Here is a 22,576-nt window from a genome sequence, read left to right on the forward strand (position 1 = left end):
CTGTATCACTCAAAAACAGTGTACAACATACATAGACAAAATCGGTCCCACACGGATTGTACGTCATACGAACATATAAAACATCTGTGTTTTACATGTAAATATATTTCAGAGGGAAAGAATGAAAACGATAATGTCTCCGTGCAGCCTTCAGTTCGTTCTTCAGTAAAATCTCAATAAAAATATGGCAGGTTGGAGCAATTAGAGAGATGCCTCAGGGAACATCGCCAGAGACCGCTGTCAACAGAGGGCCGTCGAGTCTAATTCCGTCCCCGCGCTCTGATTGGACGTCTTTGGTCTCGTAAGCGGACTCGGGGGGGGGGAACCACCGGGTCCCCACCCCACTCGGAGTTTTCTCATCAAAAATAGTAGCTCGGCGATGACTCATAAAAAAACGACCTCTGAGAACTCTGAGAATCAAAGTCTAGTCGACCGCAATCCACCACGGGTCCCGGTCGCTTCCTCCTCTGGTTCCCAGGCACTTCCCATTCCACCCGCTAGTATCCGCAGGTCTTTCAGCGTGTGTTAACTGCTGGGGGGTCCCTCGGTGAGGAAATAAGTCATCATCTCTCCTTTGCCTTTGACGGTGACCACGCCCCTGTACTCCAGCGTGTAGTTGTAGGAGCTCAGCACCTGGTACAGGTCTGCAGTCACCTGGAGGGGAGAGGAGAGATCAAATAATCCATACGCCGCGCCCTCGCCCACACCCTGGCCACCCTACTATGTCTGCTCTCTCTCTTTTAGGGCAGTTCAAGATTCAAGAGCTTTATTCGTCACATACATAGTTTGCGCCGTTTCTGAATTATTATTTTTACCCCAGATAGTACACCGAGGTTATCTGATGGAGAGAGGGAGAGGGAGATGAATGAAATTGCTAGACTAAAATTATAAAGCTCCGTTCAAACTAGGTATAATGTATCATTTGGGTCTCTGATGGGCCTACTAACACAACAAACGGTGAAATCTGACAACCCAGCCAGTTTTTTGTGGGCAGCCTTTGTCAGAAAGCATGCCCTGAAACAGCCCTGTTCAGATTTGAGATCCCTTTATACATCACTGGGCCCACAGTAGAATTACAACCACCGTCCATCTGAGTAACTCCACCCGCGGCTGGAGGACTACGGCTGGAGAACAAAGTGCCGCCGGACCCCCAGAGCATGGGGACTGCTCTGTTGGCTGCACAGACCAGCACAAATCTTTTAAAAGAAAGAGACATAAATTCCAACCGTCGGAAACGGCCGACAATGGGAATGTAAGTATTTAAAAATTTATTGTGCTGTGCCTTTCTTTCCAAAAAAAAAAAAAAAAAGTATGCAGTATGCAGTATGCAGTATGCGCCGCCGCGATCTACTGTGGGTTTCTCCAAACTAAACCAATAAAAAAATTGTGTTTTTATTGTATATATTATTATTATTATTGTAGATGTATTTATTTTATTTATTCTATTTCATTTTCTTTTCCGACGTTTACATGAAACAAAAAATCTCTATGTGCGGTGGCCTGGTGCGGCGTCGGCGTCTCCCACAAGCATAAAGCACGGCAACAAAAGTCAGAACAAACTTTTAAATTAGGACTTGTAAGTCTAATATGAGTGAAGATACAGCAACTGGATTGCTTATTTCTTGCCATATTTGTTCAGAAACAGAATTTTGTGTATTGATAAAGGTGAAATCAATGAAAGTTTATGGACTAAATCCAACGGAACCGGAAGTGAAGCTCAGACCCCATTGGCTCACAGGACTCAGGGCCTCAGGAGGGTGGCTCCACCCACATAAACAGCCCGTCCTGGAACAGGATGCGTTAGAGGCATGTTAGAATGGCTAGAAAGCATAATCTGGTATTTTCTGGAGTGATATTTTCAGCAAACAAAATTGAAAAACATGTTTTGTGGACCTCAGAGACCTATATTGACTTGTTGAAGAGGAGCATAATAGGTCCCCTTTAATCATACACTGGGGCCAATGAGGTCATTGTGGAGGCAAAACACTGGGGGGGAAGCTACAAGGATGTATACTGAGTGAAATTAGTGTTAATAATGATAATAATAATAATACGAGGTGGAGGAAACAACAATATATAACAATATTGCGATATGTATAATGAGTATTCATCTTAATACCTAGTATATAACTTGAATATATTAAATTGTGTATCACCAAGGTGCCACAACACAAAACCAGGTGTGGCGGGCCAAGGGGGTGTGGTCAATCCACGAGTGCAGACAGGCGGTGCAGGCTCCCATCCTGGGGCCGCTCGGCCGCTGGGGATCAGGCAAATGCCCTGTCTGCCCCTGGACCAGGAAGTCATTTAGGTTCTGTTTTTCCCAGCAGTAGAGGAGGTGCGTGGTTTTTGGAGACAGGGACATGGGATCAGACCCGGCAACACGGTCGCTAAGCGCAGCAGACCGGCCACGATACCGCAGCAGCGCGCATAAGCACAGATGCGCCGCGCCGGACCGGACTCTTCCCCTGTTTGCCAGCGGGCTTATGACTTTGCCTTTGGCCAACAAGCCACCTTTTTGTTTAATCTGTAATGAATACATGCTCACCGCGACTGTTTTGTCTTCGCCTGCCTCCCCTCGCTCATTCAATCGCTCTGGGCCAGAACTCCCGTGCACACCGAGCATTCAAATTTCAGGAGTGGAGCAGGTTATTTACATATTACTGCAATGTACTACGGATTACAGCTCAAAGCAGTAGAATCTCATCAATGACACCTCAAACCTTCTCAGAAACCTCACACGACAATCACATTTCCGACTAGAATGTCAGATGGAAGCATTTCAGGACATCATCAGAACCTGACGTTCCATGAAACACTTGCCTGGATCCGCTCCGGCACCCCGGTGCTGTCCATGCGGCTGGCCACGTTGACCGTGTTCCCCCAGATGTCGTACTGAGGTTTTTTGGCCCCGATCACGCCGGCCACCACCGGACCCATGTTGAGACCTGGCAACAGAAGCACATTTTTGGTCCAACTTTTCGCACGAGCTTAAGAAAGCCAGGCAGGACAGTCTTTTTCACAAGCTGTGATCGACTGAAAAGAGGGCGGGGCTCCGCTCACCGATCTTCATCTTGAAGTGGTTAAACGAGTGCTCGTTGATGTACTTCATCTGGTCCATCATGCGCATGGCGTAGTCGGCCAGAGCGCGGATGTGCGTGCGCCCGGCCTTGTCATAGGTGGAGTCGTTGAGGCCAGAGGCCGCCATGTAGGTGGAGCCGATGGTCTTGATCTTCTCCAGCTGACGGAACTGGTCCTCGCTGATGATCTGGCGGAAGGGAGGGCGCAATGAAAACACGAACGAGGTAATGGTGGCGCCGGACGGATTTCACTTCCGTCTGGCCCTGTCCCACCTCGTCAAAGTCGGCAATGATCTCGTTGAGCAGCCGCAGACACTCCACGCCCTCGTTGTTGGCCTCCAGCTCCACGTAGAACTCGGAGAAGTTGCTGATGGAGGCGAACATGACAGCCACGCACTCGCACGACTGGTAGTAGAGCTCGTCGTTCCGCCGCTCGCGCTGCAGGAAGTGGGCGGCCACGTCCTTGGGCAGGATGTTGTGGAGCAGCCGGCGGTTGTAGGCCTGCAGCTCCTCCATCTCCTCTTTCTCCTCGGTGGCCTGGGGGGCAGAGAAGTAGGCGTTTCGGAGGGTAGGTGTGTCAATATGTAAAAATGTAAGGAAAGGACAATCATTTCATTCAGGATTTAACATAGGATTTAATTTCATGTCATTTACCTGCAGCTTCCAGAGGAAGTCCAGCCTAGCGGTGGACTCTACCTGCTGGGCGTGGAGATAGAGGGCCAGCACAAAGACGGTGATGACCACTGGAGTCATGATCTTCAGAGGAACCTTGGAGTCCATCCGACAGCTGCATGGAAACACGCGCACACACACACACACACACACACACACACACACACACACACACACACACACACACACACACACACACACACACACACACACACACACACACACACACACACACACACACACAAGTTTCATCAAGATTGTAGAGTTAAGGATTTTTCGTCTCTATAATTGTTGTTGTATAGTTGAAGTCCTTATCATGCTCACCTCGTTCCATTGGTGGTCTTTCTATGAAAAGAAAGGCCAAAAAATATTAAGGATTAACGAGGAAAAAAAAAGGTTTTTTGTTTTTTTTGTTAATCAATACACCCTCACAGTGCACTCACACGCCACTGGCCATGACCAGCAGGTCCTGGTTGTCGAAGAGCACGGCCTCCGGGACCTCCATGATGAGGAGGTAGAGCAGCTCGATGAAGAGCATGAGGAAGAGTTTGCCGAGGCTGCTGACCTGCAGGAAGACCGAGCACGCCAGCAGGCTCAGCAGCACGCAGGAGGAGAAGTACTGCGGGTGGGGGGTGGAAGACAAAATGATGAATAATAATAATGCTAAAAAACTCCCGTCCACCGTGGATTAAAGCTGGGTACGAAGAGCTGGTGACAGTTTGGGACAGACGCCCAGACTAACAGGCTATACCTCGGGGAAGCTGCAGATGGGCGAGTATCCGTCGCAGAGGTTCTGCTGCGTGTCGAAGGTGTAGTTGAGGAGGTAGGCGTGGCAGGCGTTCACGCTGCGCAGGCTCATGTTCAGCTCCGAGCTGATGCAGCCCCGCAGGTCACGGGTGCTACAGGTGAACTGAGGAGGTTGGGAAATTATTATTATTATTTTTTAATAAAAGTTAGAGACGAGTCGGACCCCTTGAGAGTCTGCTTCTTTGTTTTGCCGCCACGGGACTCACAATGTTGACAAAAGCGGAGAGAAAGACGATGAGGATGGTGAAGACGCCCACCAGAGTGCTGTTGAGTCTAGACTGGACTATCCTCTTGGACAGGGTCTGCAGAGGCACTGGGAAGAACTACAGCCACAGGGAGGACAGAGAGAAAGCAGAAAGAGTGCAAGTGTGTTTTGAATTGCACTTCAGCGGCTTTATAGGCCAACGCCTTTATTCTTCTTAGCTTCCATCAAATTTTTTTTATGCAAAAAGAACTTCAAACATCATATGCAAAACGCTTGGAATTGCGTATGAAATGCGGTATAAGCCTTACCTTGCCTTTAAATCCAACCTAATGCTATGCATACGATTAGATGTGTATACCGTCTTTAAAAGGAGCAAATTAAAGATCACAGGTTTTGCAGTTACTTTAAACATTCCATCCCATCCACCAGATATTGGATGGGAATCATGACAGCCACAGTGGAACACCTCTACACCACTACCTGTGTGGTGGTTCAGAGTTCAGAGGCCACAGTGTGGACCATGGGATCGAAACAGCAAGATAATACATTACGCTAAAGTCCCAAATCACATCTACTTTGTCGAATCGCGGGATACTCGCAGAAATTGCCGTAAACACCAGGCCAAAATTACAATAAACTATGAGTTCATCAGTTTGTTTTGTTACAAGAAAAAATGAGGCCTGACAGTAAACGGCACCTGCAACTCCGGCAGCTCTAAGGGGAGCTGACTGTTCTATCGTCTATGATTTCCCACACCGCCCGTCTCCGGCCACAATAAGAGCCGGAGTGGAAGAAATAAATCGAAAATGTTTCCCAGGGGAAGCGGAGCGGTGGTCTTTGACGTCTACACTCCGACATCCTCAGACCAGCGCAATCAAACCAATGAGTAATGCAATTATTACCGTCTGTCTATTAAAGGCAGTGAGTGGCTGCAGGCCAGAGTCATACCTCCACCCCACCCCCCACAGACACACAGACACACACACACACACACACACAAACACAAACACTCCACCCAACCAGGTTTAAAGGGGACTTATTATGCTCCTTTTCAACAGACTTTATAGATCTCTGAGGTCCCCAAAACATGTTTTTGAATTTTTTTTTCTGAAAATACCACTTCTTTTGGGTGGAGTCACCCTCCTGGGGCCCCGAGTTCTATGAGCCAATGGGGTCTGAGCTTCACTTCCAGTTCTGTTGGATTTAGTCCAAGACATTTAGACATTACAACATTCCTGTTAACCCCTCTGTTTCAGTGTGTGCGTTGCTTTAAACAAGAATGAGCTGCTGCTTCCCACTCCCGCTCCGGGACTGTTTGAAAATCAAATCAAATACATACATCAATTATAAAACCGTTATTTTTGTCGGTTTTGTTTGGAGAAACGCACAGCGGATCGCCTACCGTCTATCTACCGCATACTTTAAAAATATATATATATTTTTTAAATACTTACATTTCCATTATCTGCCGGTTTCTTCACGGACAGTTGGCATTAATTCCTCTTTCTTTTAAAATATTTGTGCTGGCCTTTCCAGTGGCGCTTTTCAGCACTCAACGTTTTTTCGTCCTTATTCATTTGAAGATTATTAGTAAAACACTAACCGACAAAATTGAAAAAGTTATTCCATTTATAATTCACCCAGACCAAACAGACTTTGCCAAGGGCAGACACTCATCCAACAATTTGCACCGTTTATTCAGTCTGATCAGCATATCTCAAAGGAACAACTTAAATACTGTTATTGCCTCCTTGGATGCCGAAAAGCATTTGACAGAGTTAATTGGACATCTCTCTTTTCAACCCTCAACAAATTTGGCTTTGCAGAGTCCCTTATTCAATGGATCAGAATTCTGTACAACTCACCATCTGCTTCTGTCATCACCAATGGTTACACTTCACAGCGTTTCACTCTACAACGCGGCACAAGACAAGGATGTCCGCCTTCCCCTTTACTATTCGCCATCTTAATTGAACCCCTGGCGGCGGCCATCCGTCAAAAGGGTAATATCGTTGGCATACAAACAGGAAACTCTGTTCACAAAAGATGCAGGTGATATTTTGTTGTACTTATGGAACCCGGTGCAACCAACAGTAGATTGGTTTAATACTCTGGACTCAATAGTCAATACATTTTATTGGAAATACAAGAAACCGAGAATTAAACTAGCAACACTACAGGAAAAACCAAAACTGTGGAGGCCAAACAGCCCCAAACTTCAGATACTACAATTTAGCAAACCATCTTCAATTCATAATGAAATGGTTACAACCAGAGCAACAAATAGGCCATGGATGGCGAGACACTGAACAAACAGAATGTCAGGAGTTATTATTATCTGATCTCCCATTCCTTACTGAATCAATAAGGAAACACAATTGCTTTGAAAACCCATTCATCGCAACGACTCTGTCAGTCTGGTGGAGATTCCTCAAACTCAGTGGTCACACAACCCAGATTTCCAGGTTCAAAACAGATCTTCAGGTCTTGGAAAAGACAAGGAATTACTCATCTGGAACACATTTTTGCTTATATCCTTCCCAACCTTAACCCCAAGGTATAATATCGGTGGCCACGGCTTCCTTCAATTCCTTCGACTACAGCAGTCTCTAAAAGTTAAAATCAAATAGAAGAACAACATCCTTCAACCACTTCCGATGATTGAACATCTTACTCATATCAGTCATTTTGAAAATCCCTTTTCCAGAATATACAGTATAAACTTTTATTAAAAACAGATGACACCTTTTCTATGACCCACAATTCCAAAATGCAACTCACACAATGTAAGATTCTGTGCAGAGCTCATATCACCTCACACAAAATGTTCAAAATGGGTTTTGTGGAATAAGACGTTTGCTCTCACTGTTCCCTTAATACTACAGATGACTACATTCATACCTTCTGTCTCTGGCTCTGGCTCTTCCCCCTCTCAATTTGGTTCTAATTCTAATGTGGGCCCAGTGACATATGAAGGACAGGTTTAATGACAAAGGCTGCCCACAAAAGAACTGACTAGGTAGTCGGCCCATCAAAAACCCAAATGTATGTGCACAAGCACTGAAAAAGCGAGTTTTTAATAATGGGTCCCCTTTAACGTTCAATTGCATCTGTGGATATTAATAGTGTATATTAAAAGTGTTAAACGTGATATGACATTTTATAAAAATTGTATTATTATTTGACACATATGGAAATCTTGAAATCTGATATCATTTTTTTCTAAATGTGTTATTAAATTTAAAAACTAAAATCCCAAAACCCCAAAAACTGAAAACCCTAAATTAATTGTGTCATTTTGACATTTTTGAGAAATTATAGAAGCTATTCAATTAGAGGCTTAGGGATGGATGTAAAAAAAAAAAAAAAAAAACAAACAAAAAAGAAAACCCTTCAGATATCAAGGGCATGTGAAATAAAATCAAATAAATCGGATCTAAAATACGTCAGATATCAGAATGCAGTGTCTATAATTAAGCAGTTTTAAAATCCCAATTAACGCAAGAAAGTGGAAACTCGAGAATCGGGTGGACAGGACCAGTAGAAGGATCAGGTTTTATGGAAAAGATGTCCACTACCTGCTCTGTGCAAGTAACCAGTAAAAAAAACAAAGTCCTCTCATGATACCATGTCCCATTTAGCACAAATTTCTATTATCCTTAAATCTGTGTCGCGATCACAGATTACTCACCCCAAAACACGAGTAAACGGCTGAGACGAACATGACGGCCGTGAGGATGATCAGACAGGTGATGAAGAAGCTTATCATCAAACTGGAGCTGAGGGAGAGAGAGAGAGAGAGAGAGATGGAGAGAGAGATGGAGAAAGACAAGGGGAGAGAGAGAGCAAGAGAGAGAGAGCGAGTTAGAGAGTGAGAGAGAGTGAGAGAGAGAGAGAGAGAGAGAGAGAGAGAGAGAGAGAGAGAGAGAGAGAGAGAGAGTGCTTAGACAGAGGAAATTGAAATCTGTGTGCGATGCGAGCCAGACGTCGGAGAAATACTCCTAAACCAATTTAATATGATTTCATTCATTTTTGTATCTGATGCCGCTGTACATTTATTTATTGACATTTCATGCACCGTCCTCTTATCTGTTTACAATTATTTTTGGCAATATTTTTTTTTTACGTTGATAAAGCTTCACTGAAATGGCAGCGGTGCGCGAAAATAATTAAAAGCATTTCGATAAGACAATAACTTGACAGAGGGGAGGGAGGGGTTTTCTTTTTGGAGGACGGATGGATGAACTATAAGGAGGAAGCCGAAGAAAAAGATAGACGCATAAACTTCAACACACAAGGCGGCAGAGAGCGAGGATAAAAAAAAAAAAAAAAAAAAAAAAGAAAGAGTATAAAAAAGCTCAGTGACTTTGTAATCACATTAAAGGACTGGAGGTTGTAATTCATTCTATTTAATAATCCACCTCATTATCTTGGTGTTATCATTTCAATAATACTAATCACTGTGATCTACGTGGCCACAAAAGCCCATTTCTAATCTGCGGCAGTATAAAAGGGATGACTCACTGGCACCCACGCATATTCAGCCTCCCGTTAGTGGAGGTGGGGATTTCAAAAGCCGCCAACGTGCACCCATCCCATATTCCCCTTGAAAACCAACATGTTTTCCCCTTCTGATTTCTTTAACCTCCCCCCTGTACAACTCACTGCGGTACGATGATGATCTGGATGAGGCAGATGAAGAGGAAGACGAGGGAGGCACAGGCCACGTAGGCCCCGAACCTGGAGTCCACCTGTTTGGAGTACTGGAGAGAGAGAGAGAGAGAGAGAGAGAGAGAGAGAGAGAGAGAGAGAGAGATTCCCATTTCAACAGGTTTTCAGCTGTTTTCGGTTTACAGTTTTTTCGCCCACAACTGTTTTCTGAATCTTTGGCTCATTTTCTCAAAACTCCAAAACTCACAAAACCACAAACATAAAACTCTACCTTATCATTTTAATTGCATTCAAAACTGCTTTATCGCTTTCCAAAATGTCGTCTTGCATCAAAGCGACGCATACACGCCATCATATGAATAGATCTTTCCACCAACCAACAACACACTGATGTGCTCAATACAAAACACTACTATGAATATCTGATCAGTAGGTTTATGCCTTTCGCATTTTCAGTGTGTTGCACTGTAGCCGATTGTAAAAGATTGTTACAATAATCTATATCTACTCAAAAAAAATGTATATATACAGTATATATATATATATATATATATATATATATATATATATATATACAGTGTATATATATATATATATATACACACACAGTATATATAAATAATTGTTTTTTTTCTATTTCCAAAATGCAGTATTTTGGAACACTTTTGTTTCGTATGTAACACTTTACATAGCGAACAGGAGAAAACCAGGTGTGGTGTGGTTTAGGCAGGGCCCGGGATCAGAGGTGGCTCTACATCTGTTGCTCCTCAGAGCAATCAACGGGCAACAGGTAAATCACCCATCCCCAACACACGAGGAGAGCCTCTGTCACGACATACTGTATGTCCATCTGCTCTCGGCTTGTTACACTCTCTTGCCATTCTCCACAATAAACTGGTGTGTTTGCAACATCTATACTGTGTCTCTGTGTCGAAGGGCCCTGAAAACGGCACTCGGGTGGCGTGTGGCAGGCAGAACTGCCACAGCATGAAAAACATTCAGTAAGATAAAAAAAATAAAAATAAAAATAAATAACTAATATTAATAAACCATAAATAAATGCAAAATGTAAGAAAAAAAGAACTGAGGCTGAATCCTGCCTCCTATTTTGGTCTGGCCACAGCACCTCATCCACATCACAAGTGACTGGCTGAACAGCGGGGAGAGAATCTCCTGGAGTGACGAATCCAATCCAGCCGCCAAAAGCCCCCGATTGAACTTCACCACATGCACCCTCCATTGCCTGGAGAAGAGGCCTCCATGCGAGGGGATGGTGGTCATACACCTTCTATCGCCATGCCGATAAAAGCTCTCCAATTGGGTTAAGGAATGGGGAATATGGTGGGAGGTATAGAACAAATTGTGGGTGGTCGATGACCCAGTTGATCTGCTCTGATTTCTGAGTGAAAAATTAAGAAACTAGTGTTGTGGGTGTTGACAACTGAATTAAATAAAGCTTGGCATTGTGTTTGGCTTTGCTTTCCAAAGGAACGCAAGCGACTTTGTAGTTTGTGAAGTGCAAAAAGTGTGATTTAGAATTGCAAACTGAGTGTAAAGCAGAAATTGTGCTTGTCATTTTGCAGACTTGGTTTAGGGATTTGGTACAGAGTTTCAGGTGTCAGTGATTGCGTTTGAAGTTCCAATTTTACCGCGTAAACAATTGTGTGAAAAACTGCAATAGCAAGAGCTGCCATTAAAGTGGAAATCCATAAGATCTGTGTCGGGTGGATTCAAGATTCAAGATTCAAGAGGTTTATTCGTCGCGGGTTTCCTTGTCCTCGCTCTCGGACGCTTTCTTTCCTGGAAGGTTTGCCTTCTTCTGATCCATTGATTTTTATTTTTAATTAATTTATTTTTTTTCTTGCTCGCTTGAGGCGGCGGGGATACCGTGCCATTATTCTTCCCGAGGCTGCTGTACTTTTGTTGTTGTGATTGTCATCCACATCGACAGTTTACTGACCACAACATGCGGCGCCGATTCATCAAATTCATCCGGGGCGGCCTCTCACTTCTCGCTGGTGGCGGCACCAACAATGGAAACGCCATAAAGAGGAGCCCTTACGTAACGCAAATACATTGAAAGGCTGTTTCTTAACAAGTTAAAAGGTATCTATCAATGTAAAGGTATCAACTATTGCATTTCTTTAAAAAATAATAATCTTACGGATTACCACTTCAAATGTTGATCTATTTAATAGGGAGTCAAATATGGTATTAATCCCAAGTGTCAACGAACCGGCTCACAGTAAGACGCACACAGTAAGTCCCAGTGAAGGACAACCCAACCCAAACAGGAACTTCGCCGTCCCAAGAAAAATGCAGAAACCGCAGACGGAGACGGACGAGGAGCAAAAGGACGAGGGAAACTCTCCACCTCTCTGTTTTTCTCTGCCCTGACCTCCCCCTGCATCCTCTTCTCTCATCCTGTCCTCTCGCTGTCTGATGCGGTTTGCTTCCTCTTCCCTTCGGTGGCTCCCCACCCGCCCCCGCCCCGCTCTCCCCCCTTTCAACTGGGCTTTGATTGACTCACCCATGGGGGGAGTGAAGAGGAGAGAACAAGAGAGAGCTTTTTGCACTGGGAAGATTGCTTGTCATGGACAATTATTTGGTGCCATATTGGCAATATGTCGGAGTGTGTGTGTGTGTGTGTGTGTGTGTGTGTGTGTGTGTGTGTGTGTGTGTGTGTGTGTGTGTGTGTGTGTGTGTGTGTGTGCGTGCGTGCGTGTGTCTCACCTTCTTCTCCAGGTCGGGCTCTCGGAAGGTGAGCAGGAACTTCTTGACGTGCTCCGAGCGCAGGCGGTCGATGCTGCGTGCGTCGATGGCTCGGCCCAGGAACTCGTCCACCTCGTCCTCGGGGTTGAGGTTCTCCTGCGTGTTTCTGAAAATGAAATGTCTAGATAACACAAGACGAGAACCAGCCGTGGGTTTAGCTTTTTTAGGGAAGGATCTGAAAGCTTGCTTTCGGTCGCCAACTAGAAAGGAAAGAAAAGGCGGAGAGATGGAAGCCTGGCGGCAGCCTTTTCGCAAGGGTTGCGGCAAAAAAAATGACTTTGAAGCAGGACGGCCAGTGATTTCGTTTGTGAAATGTCCATGCAAACCAAAACACTGAGAAGCAGCTGGATTGAGATGCATCTAGAGGGCGAGACGTCTTTCTCAATGAGATGTTCAGATCTTGTTCTGCCCCTGAACGAATGAAGTCAGAAAGTGGTCAAAAATTAAGCCCCGCCCCCCTTCAAACCGCTCGGGTACTACCGGGTCAGACCAGGGGTGTGATAAGGTCCGGCCAGTGAGTTTTAACCAGCATGGCCGCCCTAGCAGGAGAGAAAAGTTGCAAAAAAAAAAAAAAAAAAACGTGGCACCAAAAAAAAAAACCCTTTCATCAAAAATCCCCAACTCTAATCAGTGAGTTCATTTGGGGTTCTGGAGGGAAATGGCATGCAAATGCCCGTCAGAATCTGCGTTTGGCTGGTGAAATTCACCGCCATGCTGGTAGCGGAGCGGAGATAAATTACCGGTTGAATTTGGTTTGACAAGGGTGTGAATGGAAGAGCACATCGAAAGAATGTCACGAATGTCACGTATTGGACGAACGTTAATGGTGAAGCTTTGATGATGGAGCTACTGTCGATTAAGTCCCCCCCCAAAAAAAAAAAGAAAAAAGAAAAAAGGAATGAACCTTGATAAAAAAGAGATTCCCACCACCATGGTACACAGACAGAGAGAGAGAGAGACAAACAAAAGCGGTTGGGGGGGGGGTGGATGGAGGGTGGGGCGGTGGAGAGTGGGGATCCGGGGGTTACTCACTTGTCCTTAGGGTCTTCGAAGCCCTGGAAGACAGAATGAGAGAAGGACACCGCCGTTATATAAGTCAGACAGGGAGACTCAGCCAAGGTCCCAGGAAAGGGACAAATCACGCCGTAAAGAGCCGAACGCGCTCCCCTAAACATCGACATTCCATATACAAATCTAGACTATTAAAAAAACGATCCAATTACATCCGGCCTCAAAGTCAAACCTCACACTGGTTTAAAAGTTGAGAACGCGGTCCCTCCGGAGGGCGACGCCAGCCTGACTCACTCAAACCCCGGCGAAAAAAAGAAATGAAAAGAAAATCTATTTCAAGAATGTCAAGTTGGAGCTGATTCTGTCTGAAAGGAAGTGAGAAGAGATGAAAAATCATGCAGGTGTCTGATTAAAATGGAGGGAATCTTGTCTCTGACCAGTAACATGATACCTGGATATTCGGTGGAAAGAAATAAATCTGTCTTCACAAATTTCTCCAGGAGAGTCAAATTATCTGGGCCCTCAAAACAAAGAGTTTGAATGAAGGGCCCCCGGGGGCCCAGATAGAACAGAAATGTCACAGACTTTATAGATTAGGTTTTTGCCTCCCTCTCTCGGTTTCTCAGATACATGTAATTAATAGTGTGCATGTGTGTGTGTGTGTGTGTGTGTGTGTGTGTGTGTGTGTGTGTGTGTGTGTGTGTGTGTGTGTGTGTGTGCGCGCGCGCGAATCGCTTGAAGCGAGGTAAGGTGAGTTGCATCCGACCGCGTTCCACCAGCTCTCCCTAGTGGACAAAGCAGGCAACGCACCGGTACTGAAGGTGAGCACTCCAGCTCTCTGTGCTAGACTGACATCTTACCCTCGAGACCTTCAAGAATGCAAAAAAAAAACAAACACACACACACACACACACACACACACACAGACACACACACAAAATTTCCCATTCTCTTGTTTTTCTCTCCCTCCTTGCTCTCCTTCATGACATTTGAACGCGGTGAATAAATCCCAGGACGAGGAATGCACTCAAGTAAAGCCGCCAAACACCTCATAAGTCATTTACAGCTCACTGCTCCAAGTGTCCATCTCTGGACCGGAAGCTGGGACCAGGGGCAGTTCGGGGGGAGGGGGCCCAGGGGGGGGGGGGGGGGGAATCAGGGGGGAGGCCAGGCGGGGAGGCCAGGGGGGGGGAGGCCGCGGGGACGGAATCCACAAACCCCACGTCCCCTTCCTCCCTCCTATGCTCTCTCACGCAAAGACAACAAAATCCCTTTCACGCCCCCTGTCTTGCTCTGGCATTTGGGTGATTTATTAGCAGAGCCGAACCGAGATAAGCAGAGAGAGAGAGAGAGAGAGAGATAGAGAGAAGGAAAAATGAGAGAGAAGCGACGATTAACCGGACAAACTAAAGTCAAGGGCGACCGCTGAGGAGGAGACCGTGCGTCTGGCACCGCGCTCGGCTGGCGTTGCGAGGAAAAACAACAAAAAACTAAATAAACATGCCGTTACTGATTACGGTGCTGATATATGGGCCGAGCCGTCTCCTGCGCCACGCTGTTAACACACTCATTAAAGTCACATCTTGACAGCCCGGGCCTTCAAACGCAAAAGTCATATTGGATTTTTGGGGATTATAACCCAATATAAATAGGTAGTAATGACTGGTAATTCTTAGTGCTGTGGTGAAATGAAGGAACAAGAAAAGTGTCTGGAAGGTTAAACAGTGTGTGTGTGTGTGTGTGTGTGTGTGTGTGTGTGTGTGTGTGTGTGTGTGTGTGTGTGTGTGTGTGTGTGTGTGTGTGTACTCTGAAATGTACACAAGCACAGTCAACACAATAGATGGGCATTTGTCCATGGAGGAAAAGACTAGATAGATAGATTCTGTAGGCAGACAGACAGACAGACAGACAGACAGACAGACAGACAGACAGACAGACAGACAGACAGACAGACAGACAGACAGACAGACAGACAGACAGACAGACAGATAGACAGATAGATAGATAGATAGATAGATAGATAGATAGATAGACAGACAGACAGACAGACAGACAGACAGACAGGTCACTGTAGGAGGACTTGGGGGTCAGACAAAGCCACCTCAAAGGTGTGTTTAAAAGCGCCTGGAGACCAGAGCTCAGCCTCCAGTAGGTCTTGTGGCTTTCTCTCCGAAGGAAGTGCTGCTGTCCCTTGCAGGAACAAAGGAGTGTGTCATGCCGCCGAAAGGGAGAGGCAGAGACGAAGATTAAGTGTCTAACTCAGCTGCCTGATTTGATGGAACAGCAGAAAGTGTATTATGGAGTTGTCGGAGCACCAGGGGTGCCACTCTGAGATCTTTTTGACGATAATGAGCGAGCCGAACAACAAGAGCCCTGATGAATTCGCTCGGCATATAAGTGGATTGGGTGAAAATCGCCAAGGATAAGCAATCTTCCCTCGACGCTTTCTGAAAACGAATGTCTAAGTTTCAGTTATTAGCGAAAAACATCCGTTCAATCCTGCCGGAGACAGACTACTCGGGAGGCCCGTCCCGACTAAACAAGATTGCGATTGATGTGATCCAAGAGTCTGGTAAAGACGGCCGGGCTGAGTCGGAGGCTCGGGTACGGGAACTTCTTTCTGATAAGATCGAAATCCCGGGGTTAGAGCTGGAACCGGACGACCAACTGGAGGAGAGACCCAGGCCTTTGCTACGGAGGAAGCGAAGGATTTAAAAGGAAGGAACGTGCACGTCAACCAGGGCTATTCAGATGCTGTTCGCCAGAAATGTAAAAAAGCACTGATTCCGGCTATGAAGGCCACGCCGGAGCGAGGGGACGCTGCATTCCTGCGATAGGACAAACGTATTGTCCACCACGCCCCCCAACGCCCCAGCAGTGATAGACAATGTATCCAAGGAGCGGGTCAGTAATCCCTTGTAGGCTACTCGTGCACCCACTAGCTACTGTATATTACAATGTCCAACACATGAATGACTCAGAACAAAACAAAACAATAGATAGAAGTGATGCAGATGTTGAACCAAATTATTTGAACCAGGTTTTCAACCCATACAAGCTAATGTGACCCGGATGCAAACTATTTTGAATTGTGCAAACAGTGAGCTCCGTTCCTGTAATTGTAACAATTAAAATGAGTTTTGCACTCTTACTGGCCATTTGTCAAAGAAGTTGGACATTTTCTCTACATTTCACCTAAACGTACGCAGCTGCTGCTACAACGGAATTTCCCTTTTGGGGTTAATAAAGAACCTTTATCTTATCTTACCTAAAAACAATGATCAACTAACCCGCTTTACTGTGCGTCAGCTCTAAATGATGAGTTCTCTGTTATTGCCTTATTGGAAACATGGCTCACTGATGAAACCGACTTCAGCAATCGGTTGTAGATAAATAAAAAGCAAGCCATTGCAAGTTTAGTGAAGGGAATATACAGTAGAACGTTTCAAGTCCATGGTTGAGGATGTTCCATGGGATAATATCAATATTGAATATAATGCTGAATTGGCATATCAATCATTTTTACAAATATTCAACTCTACATTTAATAAACGCTTTCCTTCAGTTAAGTATAAGATCAAGTCGGGCCAAGTGGCTCGTACACCACAGTTCTCGTCGGGATTATTGAAATCCTCTATAAAGAAAAATAAACTATATAAAAGATTTCTGCTAATGCCAAATCCCCACGACTCTGATACATACAAAATACACAAAAAAATGTATTTCACATCTGCTCTGTATTGCAAAAACAAAATCCTTTTCAGGCAAGTCTGAAGAGTCTGCTCGTAATATAAAATCCACGTGGAACATCTTTTATCAATTACTAAATAAGAAAAAGGCTCCCAATTTACTGATGGTGACATGTCATTTACTAACCCTTCTGACAGAGCAAACGATCTCTCAGACTCTTTAAAAACCGGAGTTGTCCCAAAAGACCTGAATGTCGCAAAAGATATAAAGTCGCAAAGGTTATACCGTTATTTAAGGAAGCGGATCCTCGCCTTTTCACTAGTTACCGAACAATTTCTATTTATTTATATTTCTAGAAACAATTTATATTTGGCTTCTCCAAAGTTTTGGAAAAGCTAGTCCATGCAAGAGTGTTCAAAAGGTTCAGAGGTTCCAGGGGAAGCGCGTGACATCAATGTCAACACCTGAATGATGAACAATATCCTGTATAAACACCGATATGGATTTCGACAAAATTCCTCAACATGAATGACTCTCTTACAACCTACAGACAAAACCTCCACAGCGTTTGATAACACAGTGGCACCTTGATTTACGAGTGCACTAACACAGGAGTTTTCTGAGTTACGGGCCGTCGTTCTGTCGATCTTTTTGTATTCATTTGCGAGCAAAAATGTGAGTTATGAGGAGCTTCAGGAGCGCCGCCGCTAGTTGGCGTGGCGAGCGAATCCGGCCAGCATCCCGCGTCTCACTCCTTCACTTCACGTGGTTACCTGACCGTGGAAGCATCTCTTTTGCGTTTTGCGCTCGCGATTTGTGCTTTTTGTGCAGTTATTTTGCCGAAAAAAAAAAAATAATTCTAACCATGGGTCCCAAGAAAGTAGGTGCTGAGAAGAAGAAGCGGATGATGTCGATTGAATTAAAGAATGAAATCACAGAAAAACATGAGCGATTCACTTCGAAATTCTCTTTAATTATGTTTAATTATGTTTTTATACAATTTTAGTTATTTATAAATACATTTTTCTTATTTAAATATACGTAACAAAAAAAAATTGGGGTGGTTTTTGGGGGGCTGGAACGGATTAATGGCATTTCAATTAATTTCAATGGGGAAAATTGATTTGCTTTACGAGCAGATTGAATTACGAGCTCTGTCACGGAAGGAATTCAACTCGTAAGTCAAAGTACCACTGTAATATGCTCACAGTTGGTATAGTGTTGGATTTATCGAAGGCTTTTGATACAGTTGATCATGGAATTCTCATTTCCAAACATCACCGTTAAGGCTTTCAGGATGTTGTTATTAATAATAATAATAATAACAGAGATCAACATGTATAAACGGTTGTATTCCTAACAGGCTCAAGCTATACTGCGGAGTGCCCCATGGATGTATTCTTGGGCCACTTCTATTTCTCATCTATACGAATAACTTTGCTTGGATGTCTGATTCGGCATTGCTCATTCTGGCTGATACCAATGATACCAATGTTATCATATCACAAGCAAACGTTGATTCCTTGATCAGACAAGCCATCAGCCAGTGATATTCTATCATATACTGCAAAGTGGTTCCGGATGAACAAACCTTCGCTAAATGTCAGAAAATCAAATTTCATAATTTTCAGAAATTAAAAAAAAATAACATATCCAAAGGAAGATGCCAAATTGTTTGTTAAGGATATTGAAATCAACCAAGCCACTTCTGCAAAACTGTTATGTGTATGAGAAGATGAAAAACTGTCCTGGAAAGACCACATTGAGTACGTGTGTAAAAAACTATGGCTACTATAAGTATTTTGGCATCATTAGAAAGGTTTGATCGCTGGTAAATCGATGCTGTCTTCTTACACGGTATAATAGTTTAATGTACTCGATCACATCGCCACGAACACATCGGCTCCTCTGTTCAAGAAATTCAATCTGTTATCCATTAACAACATCAATATCCATCAAGCGTGTATCTTTATGTATAAATGTACATTTCAAAAGCACAGCTTTCCAAATGTGTATTTCACAACTTCTCTTTAATGATCGCTGATGTCCGTTCGTATCCAACCAGACAAGCAAAGGACATTTATCCTCCTTTATATCACACAACTCTTGGACAATACGCCATAAAATAAAGCGGCGCATCACTTTGGAATAGCAGTCTCCTCTCTATCAAAAGTGGTCCATCACTGGTCCATCAAAGTGACAAGTATGTGTGTTTATGTGTTTACCTTTGATTTATCTAGTATTATTTATTATTAACTTTTCCTTTTTTGTGTCATTATGTTAAGGAAACAAATATCCATAGTATTGCTATAGGATTTACTATAAGCACTTTGGGGTTTCTTACCTCTCCTGCACAGTTCCTGCTATGTTTGTTTTTTATATATACTTTTGTTTTATCACTTTCTTTGCGCAGACGGACGGACGGACAGACAGACAGACAGACAGACAGACAGACAGACAGATTGACAGATCGACAGACAGACAGATAGATAAATAGATAGACAGATAGACAGACAGACTGATAGAGTACGCACATATGAACCGTGGTATCACGGTATCACCTGTAGAAGTCCACCGGATGTGTTGGCGCAGTCAGGTGCTGAATCCACCGCTGCAGCTCCACCGGCCACATCAGCTGCACGGAGCCGCAGCAGCATTTCTCTATTTTTGTGCGACTGAGCGCGGCTATGCAGCCTTTTCCATAGAAACACAAGATAAAACTACATAGAAATGTTTTCGTAAAGAGTGCAATCAACCAATGCGTCGAGTCGAAAAATAACCCCTGGAATGGCGGTGTCCCTCTTTATTATGAACTTCTCTTCTTTTGTAGGAACGAAGAGAGCCGAGTCTCCCTGGGTGATGAGCTGTTCTTTTTATTGTCAAGTTTTACAGTTTTATGTCGTGTTGTTTAAGTTGCCGTTTCCTGCCGCCGGAAATGTTCCCCCTCTATGTAAGAGATAGCTTACGCCCCTCCCACGCCGTCAGGGTCACAAAGCGAAGGCACACTGGTCCAACCGTGAGGTTTTATTTCCATAAGTTATTTTACTATTATTATTTATGTGTCAAAAATACTGTTTATACCTGTTCTACATAAAAATAACAAACTATAGTACTGGTTTTCTTCATTTATTATTGTGAAATGATAAAATATTATATTTAAATAAAGATTAACCAAAATTAATTATCCACTATCCGGGACACCTCTCTCCCAATCATATGAACTTATGCAAATTATAAAAACCCACCAAAAAAAACTCCCCCCACTGTCATACACACAGAGCATTACACTAGTTATTTGTGGCAGACAACTACTATAAAAACGATTTTTTTTTTACACATTTTAACTGTTTCTTTCTTACATATAAAGATACCGAAACGGTACCGTTATCTTGGCCCCAAAACCATGATACATACCGAACTTTGGGCCCACTGTACCATTGCATCCCTAACAGATAGATAGATGTCAACGCAGCCCACATAAAAAGATAGTAAAAGATAAGTCAAATAAGAAGACTAAAAATGTAAACAACCAATAAACGTAAAAATGTATGAACGATAAATATAAACCTAACAATAAACCAGGGAATAAACAATAAATAAATGATGAGCAAGAACAAATTGGCAAAATATAAAAAATGCAAAACAAAAACACACTAACACTCAACAATAAACCGGAAATATAACCCTGTTGATAATGGTTGAACAATAACATAAATTGGCCCAATTTCTTGCCATTTTGGGCTCCGGTGTCATCAATGAACTTCCTTTAAAAATGCACAACTGTGTGACTTCCACTATTTCTTTAGGATGAAAATAAACACACAGCTAAATAAACCCAACATTTCCGCAAAGGTCAACAACGCTCGAGAGGAGCGGAAGACAATTAGAGCGAGAGAAAGAGAGAGTAAACGGACAACACAGACGGTGGGTGGGCTTGCGGTACAAAATGACGTGCGTGCGTGGGTGCGTGGGTGCGTGGGTGCGTGGGTCCGTGGGTGCGTGTGTGTGTGTGTGTGTGTGTGTGTGCAGTCGGTGAGCCAATCAGTGTTTGCAGCTTCTGCACGGTGGGTAGCTGCTCTGGAGGTAAATAAAGCTGAAAGCTGATATACTGTAGTCGGCTGTTCTCTCACATCCCTTTCCCACTGCACCAAACACCCGCTCACATCCGGCATTCGTCATTAGTGGGAAAGGTTACACCCGGGGTTTCATTCCCTGGATAAAATGACAGGGCAATAGTCACGGTTTTTATCGGCTCCCGCTCCAATCGCGGCTGATGTGAACAGGACACCCGGGTCGACACGCTCATTTTGGCCCCTTTACAGGCGCAATGTGACGTGCGTTGAAGGTCCGGACGCTGGAGCATAAATAGACAGGAATATCCGTGTATCATTCCATCATTTCATATCCTGTTTAGAGTCCTTAATCAAAATCTGAAGCTTTGGGCTTTTTCGATGAAATGTTTTGAGTGCGGGGAACGCTCCGTGGGGAATGCAGCACAGCACCCCAGAGCTCCCCGTCCCAGCCACTCCAGCACCGCCCCAAGCCGGTCTCCGAAACCTGAGGGGCTTCTCCGCTCCCCGTTGCGAGGGACCGGCGTCGGGTGCTGCCGGTGCGGGCATGGATACTCCCCCATGCCGCTTCCACTGTTTTTTTCCCCCCCAATTACACTGGAACCATGACACGCTCACACACGAGAAATGGGCAATGGGAAAGGCGTCAATCGGCTATTTACCCGGTGATTTTGGTGAAAAAACGGTATCACTGAATTTTTGTGTTTCTTCTCTCTTCCCCTTTTTCCGTGAAGAGAATTGAGCTCGCCCTGAAGGCCAGACAAGACTCCGCTCTACACTCACCATTCTCTTCATCTCCTTGGAGATCTTGTTCCCTCCCAGGTGGTTGTAGAAGGGCCGGTCCGTCCAGTGGCCGGTGTTGTGGCTCACGGAGTTGGTCCTCTGCCGGTTCATCTTGGCAATCATGGCCTTCTCCTCTTTCTGCATGGAACACAACTATATGAATTAGCAATTATATGATTAATATGATTTATATGATTAATCTCATTGCCATCTACTATTATAGGTGTCTATTTCCAACCATTCTGGATTCAATTTACATTTCCCTGGCATCATCTGTGTCATAAAAGTGATTTTGGAAAACCTTTATTACGTTACGATTTGAATACCAGGGGGAATGTCACAGATCTTCAATAATCACTTTTTTTTTTTTTTTTTTTCTCAAGGACTTTTCACGCACTTCAGCACAAAAGGGGCTGTTTTCAATTTCTGAGCACAAAATTCAAGCACTTCAAGCACTCCAAGGACCTGGTAAGAACCTTGGGTATTTTGGCCGGACTCCGAGCTTTAAAATGTTTTTTTTGGTGTGCATCGGGATAATAAAAAGGGCTTAATGAAATGATTCTTAAAGAAATTCTAAATTCTGTGCTCGTATACATACAGTATTTCATCTCAGGGGGTTACAGGCTCAGGTCCATGAGACAGTTTATGAAGCATGGGCTCAAATGGAAGGAAAACCTTCTATAAAGCTACGCGAAAAGTCTGATTCGCGTTCATATCTTTGATTCATTTTACATCAACGCCATCTCTACATCTTCCCCCTCATGGGAGGGGTTAACCGGGGGCTGAGAAACGGGAAACGAAAAAAAGTGGAAAGA

The 22,576-nt window shown here is 44.2% G+C and overlaps 1 protein-coding gene across 1 annotated transcript in view; it reads right to left on the reverse strand.

Moving 5' to 3' along the window:
* Positions 1–421: 421 nt before the first annotated feature.
* adcy5 (adenylate cyclase 5) overlaps positions 422–22,576 on the reverse strand; it is a gene marked incomplete at its 5' end in the record, with an annotated part of 63,827 nt that continues 41,672 nt past the window's right edge. The window contains 13 exons of the mRNA XM_080019538.1: positions 422–654; positions 2,824–2,948; positions 3,064–3,268; positions 3,354–3,617; positions 3,735–3,867; positions 4,196–4,371; positions 4,504–4,662; positions 4,766–4,882; positions 8,456–8,543; positions 9,430–9,527; positions 12,169–12,313; positions 13,240–13,262; positions 21,762–21,899. Of these exons, the coding sequence (XP_079875664.1) occupies positions 526–654; positions 2,824–2,948; positions 3,064–3,268; positions 3,354–3,617; positions 3,735–3,867; positions 4,196–4,371; positions 4,504–4,662; positions 4,766–4,882; positions 8,456–8,543; positions 9,430–9,527; positions 12,169–12,313; positions 13,240–13,262; positions 21,762–21,899 (1,800 nt within the window). The 3' untranslated portion in view covers positions 422–525. The remainder of the gene's footprint in view (positions 655–2,823; positions 2,949–3,063; positions 3,269–3,353; positions 3,618–3,734; positions 3,868–4,195; positions 4,372–4,503; positions 4,663–4,765; positions 4,883–8,455; positions 8,544–9,429; positions 9,528–12,168; positions 12,314–13,239; positions 13,263–21,761; positions 21,900–22,576) is intronic.

Source organism: Zeus faber (assembly GCF_960531495.2).
Source record: "Zeus faber genome assembly, chromosome: 18".
NCBI classification, from domain to species: domain Eukaryota; kingdom Metazoa; phylum Chordata; class Actinopteri; order Zeiformes; family Zeidae; genus Zeus; species Zeus faber.